General features: G+C 45.1%; 1 protein-coding gene across 1 annotated transcript; it reads right to left on the bottom strand.

Annotated features, from left to right (window-relative positions):
* Window positions 1-124: 124 nt before the first annotated feature.
* On the bottom strand, window positions 125-21,463 carry LOC139052090 (uncharacterized). Its single transcript, XM_070529164.1, has 4 exons — window positions 21,360-21,463; window positions 11,810-11,889; window positions 1,441-1,603; window positions 125-551 (listed from the first exon to the last, which is right to left on the bottom strand). Coding segments are annotated over exons 2-4 (576 nt in total). The 5' UTR covers window positions 11,811-11,889; window positions 21,360-21,463; the 3' UTR covers window positions 125-139.
* Between the last annotated feature and the right edge of the window lie 187 nt (window positions 21,464-21,650).

Below are 21,650 nucleotides of genomic sequence, written 5' to 3'. Positions count from 1 at the left end.
TTCGGCTGGAAAAAGATGTCAGGCGTCAGAAGAAAAACTGTATTTTAATAAATGTTTCTTTAACTAATTTATTTTTCACTGTTTGCCGAACTTCCTTCTTCAAAAGAGACTGACAACTTCCCGTTCTTCACTGACAGCTTTACTGATTGTCCACATACCGAGCAGCAACTTGCAGTAGTTCCAACTCACATTGTCCTCGCCGATGTTGGGGGACTCGTCTGTGCTTGTCCCCTATAAAAAGCCCGAATAGTTCAGAAGCATCGGCTCGTTTTGAAGCCAATTCTCCCAGGATTCCTATTTCTCTTTCAAAGACCTTGTCATGGCCCCGTTTCCTTTTCTGTGGACCAGATGATGCGCTGCTGGCTGGTGATGGCGCTGACGTGGGGCTGGAGCATCCACTCCCGTCTTCCTGCCCAGGGGTGGTAGGAAAGTTGCTAGCAACCAGATTGGCTTCAATGTCTATGATGCTAGTTCTTTCAGTCTGAAGATATGCGGTGCTTGTTTCGTCGAATGAGTCGATGTCTTGAATATCCACGAGGTTCCCGCTTGTCCTGCATGGATAATACACATTGCAAATTCACGCTATATTTCAACATTTGTGTAAAGCTACCATGACTTGTGGCCTGAACATTTTGCAACTTGTGATAAGCTGATTATGAATAAAATCAAACATGCAGATAAATCAAACATGGAAGCTATTCCCAACACTTCGACACTATTATAAGCAGGATTAATTTAAATATACACAGTAGATTTGAAAAGTTTACCTTATGCACATATGACTGTGTAATGTGCCCGATTTATTCATTGAAAATACCTTATAGGCACCTTGACAGGACATTGAGTAAGGGGTTGATAAAAGTTCAAAGTGAGTCGACGGAGTAGATACGGCTCAAATTTGCAATTTAGCTCAAATAAATGGATGAATTGATAATAAAGTGGTATGACGGCAATATAAGGTTGGGCAGGAAAGAGGACATCACAAAAAAAATATATTGGCTGGCATTATACATATGGCAAAACTGCAAACAATAACTATAGAGTGTACCAATCACAATGATTACAGTACGAAGAAAAACTACAACCAAAAATTGCCTGAAAAGGCGGTATAAAATGTTAGCAGGAATGGAGATAGCGTTTTTAAGAATTTTAGAGTTCATATTTTCAGTGCCGGCTGAAGTGGATAAGTTAAGGTTATTAATTAGAAGTATTATGCCCTCGGCAGGTATTTCGATCGGTTCCATATATGGGAAGTCAACATCGGGTACATATGGAACGTCAAAGTGGTCTTCCCCGGTGAAAACAGCTGAAAAGAATGTGTTAAATGCTGAGGTTGAAGGGAAGGTAAATCTCTAGAACATTATTTTTTTAGCAGATCCTACTGTGCAACAATAAGGTTTCATAAAATAGGTGCCCTAGAAATTCAAAAGAAATACTCACTCAGGATATTCCATTGTGTCAAGGAGAAACAGTAGTTGGTTGTAATGGGGCCACCGCACAGTGAAAACACTGTCCGCGCCGGCGCCACTTTTCGTTGTTGTCACTTTGCGTTTTTTCATGAAAGTGCCGCGTAGGGATTTCCACCGCTTCATTACTTGCGTCACTGTAAAGCAGTAACAAAGTGTTAGTGTGAGCAACATATATGCGCTCGCAGGAAGGTGATGCAACTAATGAAATGTGCTGCATAAATTTATTTTCTGCGGGAAAGAAAAAACAAAATCGAGAAGCCGGCATCAGTCCACGCTAGCTTCCTTCTGCTAGTATTTTTTTACAGGCATATTCATGCCAGTCAGATGTGAAGAAACAACACAGCTTGTGATCAAACTTTTTCTCTCGCAAATAAACAAAGAAAGTGCGGCGGCACGTTCTGTGCCTGCGAGATAAGTACGCAAACGGCGGGTAAACATGCCAAGTTCACACGCTTGTCGAGGCGAATGTACATAGAACAAGCAGGGCACCCACACCATGTGTGCACACATTTGGTACATACCGTCTACGCTGAGGGCATCTGCTATTGCTCGCCAAGCCTGGTACCGTTTCATATTATTCTTGTAGTGCCTGTCGCGTACGTCCCACCGGACGCGACGCTTCTGAACTTCGGTTATGAGGGCCTCGTACAAGGTTGCCTTGTCCATAGTGGCCTTGTCCATATCACGATGCGCGAACGAAATCACGAAAGCACGTGTTTTTATTTGACGCACGCGCCAGTTCTGCGCAGAAAAAAAAAATGCTCCACGGAGGTTCCGTCGAGATGCGCAGAGACCAGGGCCATCTGGTGGCAAAAAAGAACCAAAATATCATGTGACCAAATGCCACGTGACTTACCTGAACTCTGATTGGTGGACGCGCGTGCGCGACGCGTTTTTTTCTACTCCGAGCAGCAGCACGCGGCGGCGCGATTTCGTGATGGATCCTGCGGGGCACGCGACAAAATGACGCGCGCGTCCCACCATCCGCGCGTCAATCGCGCCTGCAATCGCGCCATGCGGTTCCGCCTTTATGCAGCATGTACACCCGTGAGCAAAAGTATACGGAACACGGGAGCGCGTGCCCAACTGCATTGACGCGCCGTCTACCGACGCGGTGCCTGCTGTCGAGAGGGCCGCTAGAGCAGCGGTGCGCGTGCTCGTCCCATCATATCTGCTGGCCTGACATGATGCTTTGCCCGACGCCACTGTGGTGCTCGTAGACTAAACGTCCACTGGGCGTCGTTTGCGCGGCTCTGTCGCATCTGGGCCATTGTTTTACGCAGCGGCTGCAGCTGGGCTGGCACGTGCGTCCGCCACACTTGTCTTTGGGCGAATTATCGCACGCCGCACTGCCTTATCTGACGCCTTTAGATGACTCGCACAAAGTGGCCTTCTGTGGCTTCGTTATCTCCAACTGTTCCAATGCTTGCTGCCGCAGGTAGAAGCAAGGTTTTGCAATCGGTGTCCGCCGTCGAGTTAAGAAGTAGAATTGAGCTGCAGGGGCTACTATGCTCCGCAAGCAGCAGGATGCTAAAAGGAGAAATTAGCGGCACCGTACTGCCTTTATTTCTTCAAACCCTTTAACAAGGCTTGAGCAAGAAATGCACGCGAGGGTGCCACTACAGACAGCAGCGGTAACGCTTACACATGCGCGAGAATATAAAATCAGGTGCAGCTGTGCGGTGCACGCTGCCGTGAAGTTACAATTACGGTTGCCTCCTTGCGAATCGGGTCGGGGTTACGGACCTGAATCACTGGTCGGGATCTCCTCGTGGCATCGCGTTACAAGTGGATACCACGGCACCTTTGAGGAGTCATCTCCCCCTATGGAAAATTGACAGCGTAGTGAAATCATGCATACAGTTGTGAAAATTATAATCTACGAAAATAACAACAACACGTTGGCTCGTCCTAAGGGCCCTCAAGACCGCAGTCTGTCAATGGTCACCCCGACCAGTGATTCAGGTCGGTCACCCCGACCCGATTCGCAAGGAGGCAACCGTAATTGGAACTTCACGGCAGCGTGCACCGCACACCTGCACTTGATTTTATATTCTCGCGCATGTGTCAGCGTTGCCGCTGCTGTCTGCAGTGGCACCCTCGCATGCGTTTCATGTTCAAGCCTTGCTGAAGGGCTTGAAGAAATAAAGGCAGTACGGTGCCGCTAATTTCTCCTTTCAGCATCCTGCTTCTTGCGCAGCATTGTAGCCCCTGCAGCTCAGTTCTACTTCTTAATGCGACGGCGGACACCGATTGCAAAACCTTGCTTCTACCTGCGGCAGCAAGCATTGGAACAGTTCGAGATAACGCAAAGCCACAGAAGGCCACTTTGTGCGAGTCATCTAAAGACGTCAGAGAAGGCAGTGCGGCGTGCGATAATTTCCCAAAGAAATGCGTGGCGGACGCGCGTACCAGCCCAGCTGCAGCCGCTGCGTAAAACAATGGCCCAGATGCGACGGTGCAGCGAAAACGACGCCCAGTGGACGTTTAGTCCATGAGCACCACAGCGACGTCAGGCAAAGCTACATGTCAGGCCAGCAAATATGATGGGACGCGTATGCGCACCGCTGATCTAGCGGCCCTCTCGACAGCAGGCACCGCGTCGGTAGACTGCGCGTCGATGCAGTTTGGCACGCGCTCCCGTGGTCCGTATACTTTTGCTCACGGGTGTACAGTGCGAACAGTCAGCCTGTTTCTGTGTTAAATGGAGGCACGCAGTGTGCGCACACAATTAGGTTCATTTTATCAGTTTTGTGAAATAAGCTTCAAACTGCACGCATTTTCACTGGGAAATCTGTACCAGCACTTCCTTGTACCAAATTGTCTATGCAGAAAAGCTTGTGCATTAGATATCACAGTTTCAGGCAGTTAGAGCCTACAGTTTTTTTTCTGTATGCATACACTAAAAGCGTTTTCATAGACATCTACTGCACGCTTGACCATTGCTGAGAAGGATAAATGGAATAAATTCAAAGAGTCCTTCGAATTTGTATGCTTGGTCAGGCTTTGATGTATTTTAGTACCGTGTTCATGTGCAGATGTCGTGCGAATGCATACTTAGACTTTAGTTACGTTTCACTGCATCAAAAGAAACCATCTAGCCAATCTCATTATTTTTGTGTCTTGCCCTTGGTGTCCACATGCCTGAATGTATTCTGAGTTGTATCAGGACAACGTCAGCGCATCACGCATGCTAGAAACAGTTTTAACAAAGAACAAGGAATGTGGCGCAAATGATCCACGGAGCCACAAAACAACAAAGAGGCTTCAAAGAAGCGGAGGTAGTCAGACTTGGGCAAGCATTCAATATTAGCAGGGTGACCTATAGCCCCCCCCCCCCTTTCAAAAACTAAATAAGGCTGAAATGTCTAAAGTGAGCTCCATCATCAGGGCAGCTAGGGCTCCCAAAAACACAAGCGCCAAAAAGCTGGAGGCTCTTGGTATTATTCGCAACACATATGAAGAAGATGACACGGCAGTGGTCACGCCTCAGAGAGAGAGAGAGAGAGACAACTTCATGTAGTCGCCTGCAGAACGACACCATGACTAAATGGCGACCTGCCCTCAGAGAGAACAACTGAATTCTACAAAACAAGGAAAGGCCCTGTTACAAAAGGTGCGATATCCCCTGGTAGTGCAGTATGGTTGGGAAAAAACAGTTTTTCTACCCAGACAAACAAGAGAGAAAAATCTAGTTTCACCAATACCAAATAATATGAGCACGGAACATCACCAAAGCGGAAGAAAAGTGCAATCAAAGGCGTTACAAAAGAAATGTGAAAGCAATCCAGATTTATGCTACACAGATGCATGTAGAGTGGCACCAGACAAATTCACGATAGTGGCCTTCAATTGGTCCACAGGGATAACAACCTCCATTCGGAACCCTTTGACCTGGAACATGGATGCAGCAGCCATATCACTGGCCTTTCGTGATACAGAAGCAAAAGGAACAATCTGCATTGGCCATGATGGACTCTAAGGCAGCACGCTGTTCGTACATGACGGGTACCGTTCCACACGAAATTCACAGAATTGCACCAGGTGGTAATTTGGTGCCTGGCGCACTCTGGACTCGAGGGAAATGAGAGGGCAGACCGCACTGCCCGTGCAATAAGCATCCGAGCACTAGTCAGTCCTTTCAAAGAACCCCCATTGACCCACACGACACCTTCGAAAACCAGAAAAAAGAGAGACAAAAACAGAGCCGCCCGCACTTCAACCCTATGGAAGAACAGGCCAGGGATTGGCGCTGTGTACAGACTAACACATATCTACACCTACAAATACTCAGTAAGATACACCCTGCACTCTATGAAAGTATGCGTTCTTGGTGCGGGTAGCTCCCAACTCTTGCCCATATAACATGAAGTAGAAACTACAGCCTTCAAATTACAATTCGCCCCTTACGGCGCAAGTGCCAAGTAACAGGCACTGGGGTGTTTGGCTTGTAGGTAAGACGTAGAGAGCCAGAGAGCTCTTCTCGATCAAGTCCAGCAAACCACAGAGACCAGTGGAGCCCTGGGCTCAGGGACGCACCGACCGTGCAAACCACTAATGGAAATAAATTTTATACTAATATTACTTGCCCTTAGTGCTTTCAGTAATCAAATTTACCTGCAACTACAAATGAGCCCAGCCACATGTGACGTGATTCACTCCATTTCCATCCAGAAAATGCGCTCTTTGTAGGAGGGCATGCATGATTGATTACGTATGTGTAGCATTTTGTTTCCACCGAGGGGCATGTAATATGGAAACCGACATAAACATTAATATACTTTGCAGTGACTTGTTCTGAATTGAACATTTAAAAATAAAGAGCAAGTTCAATAAATGACAAAATGTGTTTGTTTTTTAACTCGGTGAGTAGTGTGCTACCATCTGGGATTTTTTTATTCCACGTGGTAGAGGTGTGTGGCTGTCATTGTATTCCTTTCAAGCCTCTGCATTAAGTGTGCTTGTGGCACCTGGGACTAATCCTCAAAGCAAATATGTTTCAGGTAATTGTGAATTCTCGTCAAACATGATACGCATATTGCTGAATTTGTCTTGGAAAATTTATCCAGAAAAGCATCTTTTATAGCTTCAGTAAATTATTCTTGGTGGCCAATTAGGCTGACCTTTTCCGAGATTCACAATTAATTTTACAGCAGTGGCTTTCTATAATTCTAGTATTCAATGTGTATACTGCTTCTTTTCAGATATGTTAACGTCATACAAGTCTGCATTCCTAACATAAACAGCCAGATGCCACATTGCAAAGACGGGGATCTGAGTATCAGGAAAAAAAATCAATAATAAAAGTAGCAAGAAGTACTCACAAGCAAATGTTTGTTCTCAGAGTGATTGAAGAATAATACAACCCTTCCAGGGGGTGCACGAAATCCAGATAATGGCTACAAAAAACAAAGCCTACTCATGTGTTACAACCATTTTAATCAAAAATGACATTTAACGCTAGTGTACTCATAATGAAGCTTTGCTAATTATGTCAATCTACTAGCACTACCGCCCAGTACTGCTGTGCTCCTGAATAGTGGCTCACATTTGCAGGCGGCAATAAGTGCAGCGACATCCATCATTCGTCCATCACTCATTTTGGACAATACACACCTTGCTGCGCGGAAAAGGAGCCACAATATTGCTTTCTAGCAATCCTTAGCAACTAGTTTGAGAAAGGCGTTTCCAACCACACCAGACTTGACCGGCATTGCCTTGCAACATGCTCTACACCGGGAACGTAACTCCTTGCCCCCAAACCCACAATTTCTGTTTATCTGGCATAAGACGATGTGCAGAAAATGCTCACCTGCCCCCTGCCCTCCGCGACACCCCTCCCCCCCCCAACACATGTACGAAAATATTCCTGGCTACGGCACTGATCCTTGTTACCTCAAATAGAAGTACGGATTTTTGGTCTCAATGTTCACCAATCCAGAACAAAATCAAATTTGCTAGGTAAAATAAAGAAGACACCAATGTCAACCTTCCACCTGATATGAAGGATTGATTCTCAATGTGGAGCAGATTGTATCAAAGTAGCCAGTAATGTTATTTGGTCTGTACTCCAGTCACCTATTATTTATCAGGCTCAGTTTTACTGGCTCTCACAGAAGCAGAGGGACCAGATTGAGATCATTATTCAGAACGTGATGAGAGCAATAGCTGCTCTCCCTCTGTTCGCACAAGAACATGCCAAGGTGAACACCATGGCAGCATTGCTAATTCAACGTGAATGAGCATGTGAGGTAAAGAGGCTGCATGTTGCAGTCACTTCTGATTGCTTTGGTGTAAAAACAGACATAAGGCCATGGCACGGCTGTAGACTGATGTTCCTTTGGACCAATGTATTTTGTACAGACGCTGCTATTACAGGAGATGGAAGCATAGTATCAGTCAGCCTTAAGTACTTCCTTCATTATAAAAACAAGGAATATACAATGGATGTCTGCAGCTCCTTTTGAGCTTCATACCATACATGACAAGAGTCTGCAGATTAGGGCTGGTACACGGTAAAGTCACACATGGCACCAATGAGGCAGCCCCATTTTTATCAAACATCACCCAAATACAGACACATCAATTCCTTGAGTGCCATTTAACAGCTGAAGCAACACAGTAAAGCAACGTAGCTTTTTGAGAAGACACACAGGCTTCACAACTACTAACTTTTAAAGCTTGCTCACACTAGGTACAGGGACACATCTCTGACCTTTTCAATGCCATGGCAGATAACAAAGAACACAACAACATCAAGAACATGTATCTACCCGAACCTCATGTGCCAGGCTCACTTACCATCTTTCTACCCCGGAAAGTTTGCTCCGATGCAACATAGGGTTTTACGCTCAAATTTGACAGCCATTGTTGCATTAATTTTGCCAGCACTGCCAAGGACGCAGTATCCTTAACTGCAATTTATCAACAGGAAATGCGTAATTTTGATAATGTCAGCACAGGCATTTTGGCTCACTTATTATGACTTGAAAGAAATGTCGCTGTGGCCTGAATGAAGAGAGTAAACTTCTGCAGTTGTAGAGAGCCAGTGTAGCTTCATGCAGTACTGTTTCACAGCAAGCTTGTACAAAAGATCATTACAGGCAGGGAATTATAGGCCTAATTGTGCTGTTCACTTGCTCTGAGTGTGACCTTAAACAAAGCATTGTGTGTAAAAGCGGCAAATGTTCTTTTAAATGAAGCATCTATCAGCGAGTAGCATTTTGCCTTTCGAGACTTTTTAGCATCCATGGTGCAGAGAATAAATTGCCAACGTATCTCTATAAGTCGTGTCTCTAAAGATGCGCATGGCGTTTAGGAAGGTACATTTTTTTTAACCAGGGAGGGACGTACGGAAAAAAAACTTTAATGAGAAAAGGATCTGCAAGGTTTCCAGCCTGGGCTCAGGCCACCCGGACACTATGTGCGGTGAGGCATAGCCTTTCCACCACTGCCGGGCCCACTGGATAGCCCATAGTTGGTCGTGTAGTTCCGAGCTAGTCAGAGCGCTTAGTCATCGCTCTTCGAGAAGGTCCGGTTCTATCTTGTCCTCTACATATATTGATCTGATCTGTGTGAGCTTGCATATGATATGTGCCTTGTCTGCGTGTTCGTGCTTGCAGAGCTTGCAGCTCGCGTCTGGGTATTGTGTTGAATTTGCTCTGTTTAAATGTGCTGGGTTTCGGAACGTTCTGGTTTGCAACCTTCTCCAATCTGTTTTTTGAAACCTGTCGAGTTGTTTGCGGGGTTGGGGGTATGTTTCTCTTTGTTTCGTATAGTGTGTCAGTATGTCCTGGTACGTGACCAGTCTGCCCCTGTTGTTTCGTATCGCTACTTCGTTGTCGTCGCCTCCCCGCAGTCCTTCCCTTTCCCAGGGGGTTGCGGGGTGTTGGGCCGTCACTGTGCGTGCCGCGGTGAGTTAGTTCTCTCGCGGCTCGGTGGGCCTTCTCATTGAGGTTGGGAGGGCCATTTATGGTTACTTCTCCCATATGTGTCGGGATCCATTTGAGGTATTTGGGTCATGTCAGAGAAACACAAATGTATTGTTCCAAATTGATCAGTGTTACTCCGCTGTTAGAAAGGTGATTCAGAAGAGCTCTCTAACTACACTGACTAAATTTTCAGAGGTGATTCCAATGGGTGATTCCCCTGTTACTCTGCTATTGCTAGTCTAGTGCTTAATGTCAGTGATATACACAGCATACCAATCATGCAGCTCAACTTTCAAGAGCTAAGAGGCATGTCATTGGTGATTTAATCATGAGTTTTCTCACACAGATGGAATTGTCACACTAAAACTGTGTACAAGCATTTCATCATCAATACAGCTGTGAACAGTTGGTAGTTTTTTGTGGTATAGCCTCCAAAATACCTGACCAGTGGCATATCTTGTTGAGCCGACCATTCAGGCCTCCCCACTAGCTAAATTGTGGACACCACAGGTAGTATTTCCATCATGCTGGGTTACGAGTTTATTAGGCTTCTTTTTTAACAAACAATTATTTATTCTTTATTTTTGCTGTCATTTTGATGGCATGTCCATGCTTCTTGTTTTCAAAGGCCACACTATTTTCATTATTATGGCCTTCAATGTTTCATTGCAATATCCCATGTAATACAGCGTGCTTACTCGTAAAAGAGAAATCAATATAGAACAAACAGTAGATATGGGCAAATGAATGTGCATTGATTTGAACAGTCACCTGCGGAATGTTTGTACAAAAGAAATGCTGAAATAAATTGACTTGACTTGACATGAGGTTTAAAGTCAGGTCGCTCAATGGATTGAATAAACTCAGTTGGAAAGCAGCACTAAGTGTGTTCATATGCCCCTCACTCATCCAGTATATATAAATGTAACTAAATGTAGTATATGCAACCAACACACTCTCAGACTTTCATACTCCACTTCAATGCTGAAGCAGAATGTTATCATAAGTGCATACTACTGCCCTCCGGATCTAAATTATGCATTTTCAAGCGAGTTTCAAAACATTCTAAATGAAGTGCTTATGCTATTTTGGCATTCTACTGTGATCATTTATGGCAATTTTAATTTCTTCATTCATAACTGGACAACAGAATCTGTCACAGCTGCTGACGCTCAATGGCATATTTTATTTCATTCCTCTCTACATTTCACGTTACCTCAACTCATTACTCTGCCAACCTGTTCATCATATACATTGGCCAATTTTCTAGATCTCCTCAGAGGTAGAAAAAATTAACATTCAAACATGCAAAGCCATCAAAACCGCCCTGGGCCTACCATCTACGGCTTTGACTACGAGACTTCTCAAGATGGGCATACACAACACCTGGCAAGAATTAGCGGAAGCTCATAAAAGCAGTCAGTTAGAATGACTTAAGCTCATGCCAACCGGGAGATCAGTGCTGCAACGGCTGAACTACTGTAAAACCTTTATAGGCCACCACGGACCGAAAAGAAAAAATTACTCCAAACATCCGCGAATACATGTGCATAGCACGAATTACACGCAACATGCACCTCACGTACCACAAAAAAAGAAGACAAGCCCGAATGGATGCCCTACGACGAACACACAGGCAAGATCCGGATGCCAGATACACCGACGGAGCCAAATACCCGCAAAGAAATGCTTACGCCCTGAACGTCATAGATTCTTAGGGCAGAGAGCTAGCGCCTGCCACAGTCCGTGCAGAAAACCCTGACACTGCAGAACAGATGGCGATCGCCCCAGCAACTACCACGTGCATGGACGCAGCTGTCGTTTTTTCCGATTCTGAAGCAGCTGTCAGGAACTACGCTAACGGTCACGTGTCGACAGCAGACAGAAGACTATGCTAAGGGTCACTTGTCAACAGAAGGCTGAGGCCTACTTCCTATTGTCGGCTGTAAAGCATATAAAAAATCTAAACTCCAGAAATCAGTTATATATACGGACTCTCTTAGTTTTTTGAAGGCCTTCATGCAATTTTATAACCACAAAAAATCCGGTAATGAATGAACTCTATTCCGTCCTGTGTAAAGCATATATATCTAGCCAACATGTGATTAGATGCTGGGTGCCTGGACATAGGGACATCGAGGTTAACGTTATAGCGGACCAGATGGCCACATGAATTTCATTGCATGCAGGTAATCCTATTGTCCCTGTCACAGACCTAAAGCCTTTCTTAAGAAGGAAACTACGAAACCACTGGTAACGCATGTGGGACGAAGAAATAAATAAGAAACTGCATGTTATAAAGCCACAGTTAGGTTCTTGGCCCTCCGCAACAACATCACGGCAAACAGATGTCCTATTGTGTCGTTTCAGAATACGACACACATTTGGCACGCATAACTATTTACTTACTAAAAATGCTCCAAGCTGTGGTAGATGCGGGGAGCGGCTGACCATCCTCCACGCCCTCCTCGAGTGTCGGGCAGCCGAATCTGAGAGAAAATATTTTCCCCTAGCATACCGGCAGCACATCCCCCTTCATCCTGTAATGTTACTCGGCCCAGAACCGCTCTTTGACACCAACGCAGTCCTAGGTGTTAGGCGAGCTTCAAGGTTACAAACCCGATGAACCGTCTCAGTGGTGTCGGCTTGCATGGTTCCGAGCTGCTGCCTCAAGGGCTCAATTTGTTGGCAGTTAGCTTCAACGCTTGTTAAACGTCTACTAAGTTCGACCAGGGCGTCATTAGTTGCCAGCAGCTGATGTTTAAGATCCTGGACTTCCGAGAGAAGTTAGGATTGCCCAGAAGATAATTTCTTTAGCTCCTCTAAGACTGCCGCTGTATGGGTTGCAGGATTCAGCTCAATATCACCTGACTGCAGCAACAGGAAACGCGCAACAGCAAAGCACTCACACGCCATAGAAAACAAACACTAGGGGCTCGTCAGCTGTACCAACAAATAATTGCACGTCCTTTTAGCAAATAGACTGCGTGCTGAACCAACCTGCATGGCGAAGAGCAGCGGGTTAGTGAACATGCTAGGGGCACAGACGCTGAGCCCACGAAATGAGTCGCACAGATGCGGATGATTTATAGCTGCCATGAAGGTGGCTGTCGATGACGGTGGTGCTTGATTCGCTTTACCGAGGCCCAAGAACAGCGAGGGCGATACCGATTGTATAGTTCCGTTGATAGTAGATGCACGAAGATGCGTCGTATGCGCCACCCGGTCATCGTTTGCGTGTGGCCATGATGCGCACGCAACTGGCATGCACGAAGGAACGGGGACGGCCGGAACACGAAGAAGCATCAGGATGATTGCCTCGGTAAACACCTGCATCGCGAAGACCAGCGGGTTAGTGGACATGCTAGAGGCACAGCCGCTGAGCCCCTCAGGTCGGCGGTGGCGTGTTTAGTCACAAAGCCTGGTTCGTCGAACCCATCTCGGCAGTCCTGCGACGCAGAGAGGTGGACGTCTCGCATTGTCCTGCGGAGGCAGTAGACTTAGTGACGCCGTATGGCTAGAGGGTTGCGGTGGCGTTCCAGGAAAAGTTGACGCCGCTGTCGAAACTGGCTGGCAAAACTTGCACCTCAGCGTGCCGTTCTTAACATTACTGCCTCGCCAGAGCTACGAAACCCAAGGGCCTAGAAGCACTTGCTTTCCGAAACAGCTCTCACAGCGGCATCCTCTGAAGAGAGGACACGCTACGAACGTGAGGGGCTAATAACTTGCCACATAGCATCGTTCAGAAAACCTAGGACTGCGTTGGTGTTAAAGAGCGGTTCTGGGCCGAGTAACATTACAGGATGAAGGGGGATGTGGTGCCGGTATGCTAGGGGAAAATATTTATTTCTCTCAGATTCGGCTGCCCGACACTCGAGGAGGACGTGGAGGATGGTCAACCGCTCCCCGTATCCACCACAGCTTGGAGGATTTTTAGTAAGTAAAGAGTTATGCGTGCCAAATGTGTGTCCTGTTCTGAAACGACACAATAGGACATCTCGGAAGTCCAGGATCTTAAATAGCAGCTGCTGGCAACTAATGACGCCCTGGTCGAACTCAGTAGACGTTTAACAAGCGTTGAAGCTAACTGCCAACAAATTGAGCCCTTGAGGCAGAAGCTCGGAACCATGCAAACCGACACCACTGAGACGGTTCATCGGGTTGTAACCTTGAAGCTCGCCTTGATGATGCCGATAATCGCTCTGGGCGCAATAACTTGATCTTTTATGGCATTACGAATACTAACAAATCTGAATCATTTGCTCTGTCAGAAGAACTGGTCATTCGGCTGTGTTCTGACCAGTTAATGTTTCCCTAGAGCCAAGGGAAATCGAGCGAGCACATAGCCTTGGTCGATGCATCCCTGGTCGTAACCGGCCCATCATTGTCGTTCTTTCTTCAAAACAAAAGAATCCATCATGTCGAATTGTCGCAAGCTTAAAAACTCTTCATACAGCATCGGTGAGGATTTTTCTGAGCCGGTACAGAACGCGCGAAAACATCTAGTCGCTTTTGCACGAAGCCAATCAGTTCCTGTTTCTCTTCGCTTTAAAACATTATTCATAGGTTCAAAACGCTACATTTTGATCCAGCTTCCCAATCCGTGAAAGAACTATGGCTACCGCGTTGTCACCAGCATTCATCCCGACGTGCTCTGCCTGTTCCCCGAGAATGTTTTTCAATCTCTGTTGTTTTTACTAACGTAAGAAGCTTTCTTCCGAAAAGACAACACGTATAAGATCTAGTATCTTCATCTGGCAGTGACCTACTTATAATAACTGAAACATGGCTTACCAATGATGTCACTGGCTGTAAAGTTCTGAGTGAACTACCGAATTTCGGTGTTTTTCGTAAATGTAGGCAGGGTACTCGGGGCGGTGGCTTTGTTATCGCAGTAAAAAAAACATCTAATGTGCACCACAGTTATTGTGGCCACTGACCAAGAAGTCGTATGGCTTATCATTCGTGCTTATCCGCAGCTACTACTTCTTCGCGTCTGTTATCGTCCCCCCAACACTAATCCTGACTTCCTCTGCCATTTCAATAACACCTTGAACCATTTAACATAAAAATTCCCGAACGCTTGCATCTTGCTTTTTGGGGATTTCAATTACCCACATATCAATTGGTCAAATTATTCTAGCGCAGTTACTAGCATGACAGGAGCTAGAGAATTCTTAGATATCTGCCTTAATTTTAACCTCTCCCAGATGATAACAGAGCCAACGCGTGCAACTCATGGCTCGGCTAACATACTAGACCACATAATAGCCACTCATCCTGAAAGCATGTCCTCCATTAGCTACTTACGCGAATTTAGTGATCACAAAGTAATCCACGCTGTTTTCTCATTTTCACCTGTAGTACGTCTTTCGGATCAGAAAACAGCCCCCTGTACGAAAAAGGGAATTATACCACCATAAACAAGGAGCTAGTCGCTTCTATCAATCATTTGAATTAGGTTTTGAAAGTCGCTCAATACGAGAAAACTGGTTAATCTTCCAAAATAAGATGACTAACCTCGCTGCGCAGTTTATAACAAGTATCTTACTTCGCTCCAATCGCAACAAACGATGGTTCACTAACGCACTAAAAAAACTGGAAAGCAAAAAGAAACGTCTATTTCGCGCCGCTAAACTGAGGCCGAGCTTTAGCTCCTGGGAAAAATACCATGTATCTGAACGCGCCTACCTGATAGCTATCCGGCAACAGAAGCACTCATCTTTTCAATCAGACCTACCCCGCATGCTCAGCAGTAACCCTCCAAATATTTGGCAGGTTATCAATCGCCAGTCATGCGCTGGTGTCAGAATCTCGATAGATTGTGAAATTTTACCTGATAATGACTCGGCCAAACTGTTTAACAATGCATTTTCATCTGTGTTTACTACCGAACCACACGTGCCTCTTCCTGTTTTCCCGGTTGCTGTCATGGCTCCAATGCCGGATATTATTTTTTCACCGTATGGAATATCCGCACTAATTGATAATCACAAATTATCATCATCAGCCGGTGTTGACGATGTCACGTCAAAGTTTTAAAAAAACACAAAGCGCATCTCTGCCATGTATTTAACCCTGCTGTATTCCCAATCACTATCATCAGGCGCGCTCCCTAAAGAGTGGAAAAAGAGCAAGGTCGTTCCAGTCTACAAATCAGGTAACCGTAGTTCACCCTTAAATTATCGTCCAATATGTAAAACTAGACTCATTTGCAAAATAATGGAACAGGTCATATACTCACACGTCATGAATTTGCTAAACAGTAATAACTTTTATCATCCGTCGCAACATGGCTTCCGTAAAGGGTTGTCATGTGACACTGAATTAGTTACATTTCTTTATAACCTACACTCGAATCTCGATACTAACACTATGACCGATATCATTTTTCTTGACTTTGCAAAGGCTTTTGATAAAGTAGCTCATCAACGCTTATTATTAAAACGTTCTCGCTTGAACTTCCACCCCAATGTCCTAACATGGATAAAAAAATTCTTAGTAACCGATCACAGCCCGTCAGTGTTAACAATATTACCTCAGAATTTCTTCCCGTAACATCAGGTGTACCCCAAGGTTCAGTCTTAGGTCCCCTTTTGTTCCTAATATACATTAACGATCTTCCATTGCATGTTTCCTCTCAGATTCATAGTTTTGCTGATGGTCGCAATGTCTATCGAACTACCATTAATAGTAATGACTGCATTTATCTTCAAAATGACCTGAACAACATTACCGCCTGGTGTGATTAATGATTAATGGTACTAAACAATAATAAATGTAAATCTATGTCAATTTCCCGCAGCCGTAATCGGCATGACTTTCTCTACACAATTAATGACATCCCAATCGACACTGTAAACTCTATTATGTACCTAGGTATTACGATCACGCATGATTTAAACTGGTGGTCGCATATAACTAACATCATATCATCTGCTAACAAAACCTTGGGATTTCTGAAATGCAACCTCCGCAATGCTCCTCAACAGGTAAAACAACTAGCATATAAAACACTGGTTAGGCCAAAACTCGAATACGCACCACCCATATGGCATCCTCACCAGATTTACCTCAGCAACGCATTAGAATCCATACAGAACCGCGCCGTAAGATACATTCACTAGACATGCTGATATGATATCAGCGTATCACCATTAAAACTAGAGTCTGGTTTGGACATGCTAGCGCACCGTCGCCGTATCGCGAGGTTATCATTATTCCATAAATTCTACACCAGCTCGCTTCGCCACGCACCTTACATTGTACCACCTTCACGCATATCGCTGCGCACAGGCCACCCACTAACTCTTGCTTGCCCTATCACGCGCACTGTCACCTGCTCGTCATTATTTTTTCATCGTACAGCTAAAGACTGGAACGGCCTTCCCCACCACGTCGCTGCCATCACCACTTCATCTGCCTTTGTGGAAGAAGTAACGAGTATACTGTCTGTAAAATAACAGAGTGGGTAACCTCCTGTATTTTTGTGCCACCCACCACTTATGTAATAACCCGCAAGGGGTCTTCAAGGTAATAAAATGAAATAAAATGAAATGAAATGACCTGCTATGAGCAGGGGAGTTGCCGAGAGAATGGCTTCGGAGGCCCCTTCTCACGCGCCTTTCAAGACACAAGACAATGGAGAACCGGCGGCCGCGCTGCGGGGGTCAGCTCGGGAAATAAAATGCGCCATTCCTGGCGTCAGCGCCGAGTTTTGCGAAGACCGTCTGACGTTGGTTGAGGACCGTGAACTTCTGCGGAAGCGTGTGCGTATAATTCCTCGCGGAAAGAGGCGGCTCGTCTACGGTGCCTGATCGGCCGTTTCCCACACCTTGGGATCGAAGGAGGACCGAGTGTTTATAAACCGCTGTTGTGCGGCTGCTCAGTGTACTTTTCCTCACAGTCATGCTAGACTGGTGAACTGCAACGTCCTTATGTAGATACTGTAAATAAATCCATATTCGTCGTTCTCGATGAGAAGTAGTCCTTTCCTTCAACAACGTCCTCAGAGTGGAAAGGTTGGACGACGGCATTGTCCAGCTACCACCTAATTCATTCCCGACTCCAACCGTGACAACTCGTTACGAACGGTGGGATTGACCTCCCAATCCTTACAGTAGTGCTCAAGGTAATTTTACCATTTCACATATTTTCTATTTTGCACCAATCTTTCACGGTGGATTTTAATGCTCCTAGAAAACGTCGTTTGTGACCAACATAATCTTATTACAGGGAGATTTCACACACTATAGAGCGACTATTTTTAAGGCCCTTTACAGCTACTTCACATCAACCTCATAGAACTCGAAACTACATTGCGAACAAATCACCATGGACCTGGCGCTTTTTGGCCATACCTGGCCCTTGCGCCAATAAGCACCATACATTCATTCATGGCCTGCACAACAAGCACAGTATATTCAGCGGAAATGTTTGTGTTATATCTTGCATACAGAAATGTAGAAAAGTAAAACAAGGCAGACTGTGCTAAAATTTGTCTTGTCAATTCCTGTTGTGCCAACTGTACAGGTTGATGACATATAATTTGATGCAGGAACTAGCGCAAGGCCCACGAACATAACGGAAAATGATTCACCTCTTAAATATGTGAAATGACGCCCAGGTAGGCACACTAAATTTTCTGCTCTGTATCCTTCAGTGTTATACTAGAAGAAAACATTTTTTTATTGTGCTGCTGATTCGCAATTATATACCAACTATGCATATAGAAGAAGAATCTGCAATCTTGTAGGCTGCGTGGTGAAATACCATGTATACAAATTCAGACGAAACACTTGGAAGGCGGGAAATTAAAAAGTCAAGACAATGAGCAAAACGAGAACGAGGTGAAAGCAAGAGCCTAGATTTCAGCAAGTAGACTTGTCTTCTTCAAGGTGACATATGCGTTCCACGCCACAGTTACCGATATTAAGAATCAGTTTGGCTGATGCCCAGCCTGATACTCCTTGATTATACTGACACGTATGCATACATTACTTTATCCTTTTGCTGTGGATTGCATTTCACCTACTAACAATTGAAAGATATCAATGAACGCGAGATGCAAGTAGTGTTGCACTTTGCAGAAGGCATGCATATATATATATATATATATATATATATATATATATATATATATATATATATATATAATATAGCACCAGCGATTATCTTACGACCTTTGACGAGTCATGTGACGCCCTTGACACGCCATGCTTGCCGCTAGGTTGTTGTGCTATGAGTGCCACGTGTTTTTCTGAGCACAGGTCGGACCAATAAAGAGTTAATGCTGTGAAGTGATGTTGCCGGTCTCTTATTCTACACTGCCACGACGACGCAACAATGCTCTGAAGTATATTTATTTATTTGACAGCAATAATTCCATAGACATTTTCTGTGCCATGAAGGAAGGAGATGCAGATGTGGTAGCAGATCTGTATCAATATTATTATTATTAGTAGTATTTTTATATATACATATTATTACTGTATTAATTAATAATCTAAATAATTGTACTGTGTAATAGTACAATATATAGTGTAGCGATCAACAAAGTCAGTGCTCGAAGTTAGCCGCGACTCGAGAGAGAGAGAGAGAAACAACTTTATTGAGCCGAGCTCGACATCTTCTTAGACGCCGTCGATGGAAGTGGTTCCCTCTTCACGGGACCCATATGCTTCCCTAGCCGCCTGGCCCTTGGAGATCAGGACAAGCTGGTCTTCAAGGGCGGTGCTGGTTAGCAAGGTCTCCCATCGCTCGGTAAGGGTGGATGAGGGAAGGGGTAGGGTAGCGGGGCAGTTAAGAGGTGGGGGGATCGCCTTGATGAAATCGCATACTCCAATGACGTGTTGCAGCGTGCCTAACTGAGTTTTGCAGAAGTTACAATCTTCCTCGTACTTTTCCGGGTACATTTTCTTTTGAAGGTAAGGGTGCGGGAAGGATCCTGCCTGTATTTGCCTCTAGATCGCTTGCTGTTCTCTGCTAAGCGATTTGTGAGGATCGGGGTAACGGCGCCTCTCCGTCTTATAACGGCTCGTAATGTCTCTGTAACTAAATATGGACTGTGGCTCACCTTCCTCAACCCGGTGTTCCATCTCTCGGGCGAACTGGTGGGCAAGTTCGTTGCCTTCCAGCCCAGAGTGAGCCGGTGTCCATGTTAACTGAACTTTCCTTTCAGGTACGTCGCGTTTACTTTGGAGAGTCCGGCCTCTTTTCCGTTTTCTAAGCAGGGATTCGGCCCCGCCTTTGCAGGTCAATTGTAGCACTGCGGCACGCATTCGACAAGCACTGTAGGTGATTTTATTGCCAATAGTGCCTTGTGAGGAGTAATTCCAACTCTCCAATGTTTGGAATAATGACATAAATAAATAACAAATCGGTTTACAACCTCTATCCAAGCGGCGTGACCATGAATGCCTTAAATTGTTGCATAATCTAATTAACACCCGACACTACTCATTAAAGAACAACTATCTGTCTCCTGATAAATTGAAGCATACTAGGAATAGCCACAAACTTAACCTTGCACCATTTCAACCGCATACTAACCTGTTTAAGTATGGCTTCTTTCCTCATACAATTGAGAAATGGAACTTACTCCCAGATGAAACTAGGTCACTGCCTTTAGAGGAATTTTTGTATAAATTAACTTGATTCATGCTGTGTTTATTATACTGACTGTATCTTTTATTTTGAAGTTATCATGTTTCTTAAGGCGTTGAAGTTTATTTGTGCAGAAGAATACTTTGTTATATGGAATGTACAAACCCACTCCTGTGATAGCCCAATTGGGCTGCAGTATGTGAAAATAAAAACGAACTAATTAATAAGTGATTAATCAGTTGATAGGGCATAAGCAAAGACAGGGCAACAGCTATTGTCCTACTTCTGCACGCATTTCCCCAAGACATTGCACGTGACAGTCACGACCCTTAATTGCACGACTAATTAAGATTCTTGGCACAGCTAGCGTACTGTTTCATGAGTCAGTTGAGTGTGAACCTACCTGTTCGTGAATTATTGAAGGTTCACCTTGGTTTTTCAGTTTACCAATTCATTTTAATTCGTTTATTTTTGCATTATGAGTACAGTGCTATACCAAAGATGCATGTACTTTGAACACATATGCAGTAAGCAGGTGAGAAACCATGAAATATATTCTTGTAGTGCCCTGAGGTTCTAGCTCCTTTCGGCTCCCCTTACCACCGGTGCCACCAGCCGTTACCATCAGTGTTGCGGCCGGTATGTCGACACCGCCACAGTACTTTATTGAGCAATATGTGTGAACGTGACACGCGCGGCTTGCCCATCCATCCGTTTTACTTGCGCGTGCCGCGTCAACAGGAACACGCCGCTTTTCTTTCTTTCTTTTTCTGGTGAAAATGGGGCCCATCATCGAATAAACGAAGCTGTGCACAACACGTTTAGAAACGGACAAACACGAAAGAATAACCAGTCTGACTCATCATTAACATGCCTAATTGACCAACGATTTGGCGATTGTCCATTGTATTTGTTAGGCTGTTAATTATGCTGTTTCTCACTGGTAAACCAAGCGAGACTGTACTAGTTACCATGCAAGCCATTGATTTCTCGCATTTCGTGACTGGTCCGGCTCCTTTTCTCGAAGAGAAGCAGCATATTACTTGCTCCATCCCAAGCAGCAACACTCTACAAAATGAAATCTTCCCCCTCCATTTAAACCCCATTCAACCAGGTTCAATGTCCTCAACATTGAGCCATAATATGCAAGGAATATCGATTAAAGGCCGCAGGCCAGCTGACCATGGACATAAATCGGAGGGGCCGAGGGGCCAAAGAAACTAAACTAAAACATTGTTTGCCGTGAGTATTTTCTAAACAGCATGTGCCTTATATCTTAAATAAATAAATATAAAAAAATCTAGATGGACATATGTTAGGGGCCACGCCACCGCAGTTGGAATGTTTCGCTCACCGTTTGCACTCGTACAGGTCCTGTTCACGGCGTTGCTTGGCCAGTCCTGTTCCACGCCACCGGCACCACTGGCTCGGCCTCGGCTGAGCGAATGCTGCTACCACAACCAGTTCTTAAGCAGCGAGCCATTTTCTACAAAAAGCGGCCGGGATCCACCAGATGTCGTGCCGACAAACCTAATTGATAGTCATCCACTCTGCTGGCAACTCGGAACCATGTCAGCTGACCTGCCTGCATATAACCACGCACCCTTCTTCCACACTTCGGGCCACGCCACCGCAGTTGGAATGT

Source organism: Dermacentor albipictus, unplaced genomic scaffold (genome assembly GCF_038994185.2).
Source record: "Dermacentor albipictus isolate Rhodes 1998 colony unplaced genomic scaffold, USDA_Dalb.pri_finalv2 scaffold_18, whole genome shotgun sequence".
In the NCBI taxonomy this organism is placed as follows: domain Eukaryota; kingdom Metazoa; phylum Arthropoda; class Arachnida; order Ixodida; family Ixodidae; genus Dermacentor; species Dermacentor albipictus.
Note: the sequence above shows the minus strand (reverse complement) of the source record. Positions and strands in the feature narration are given on the sequence as shown.

Bases quoted from the DNA above. Each gene is read 5' to 3' on its own strand.
- LOC139052090 (XM_070529164.1), bottom strand. The intron at 552-1,440 runs GTGAGTATTTCT...TTATCCATGCAG, and splicing joins GACACAATGGAATATCCTGA to GACAAGCGGGAACCTCGTGG.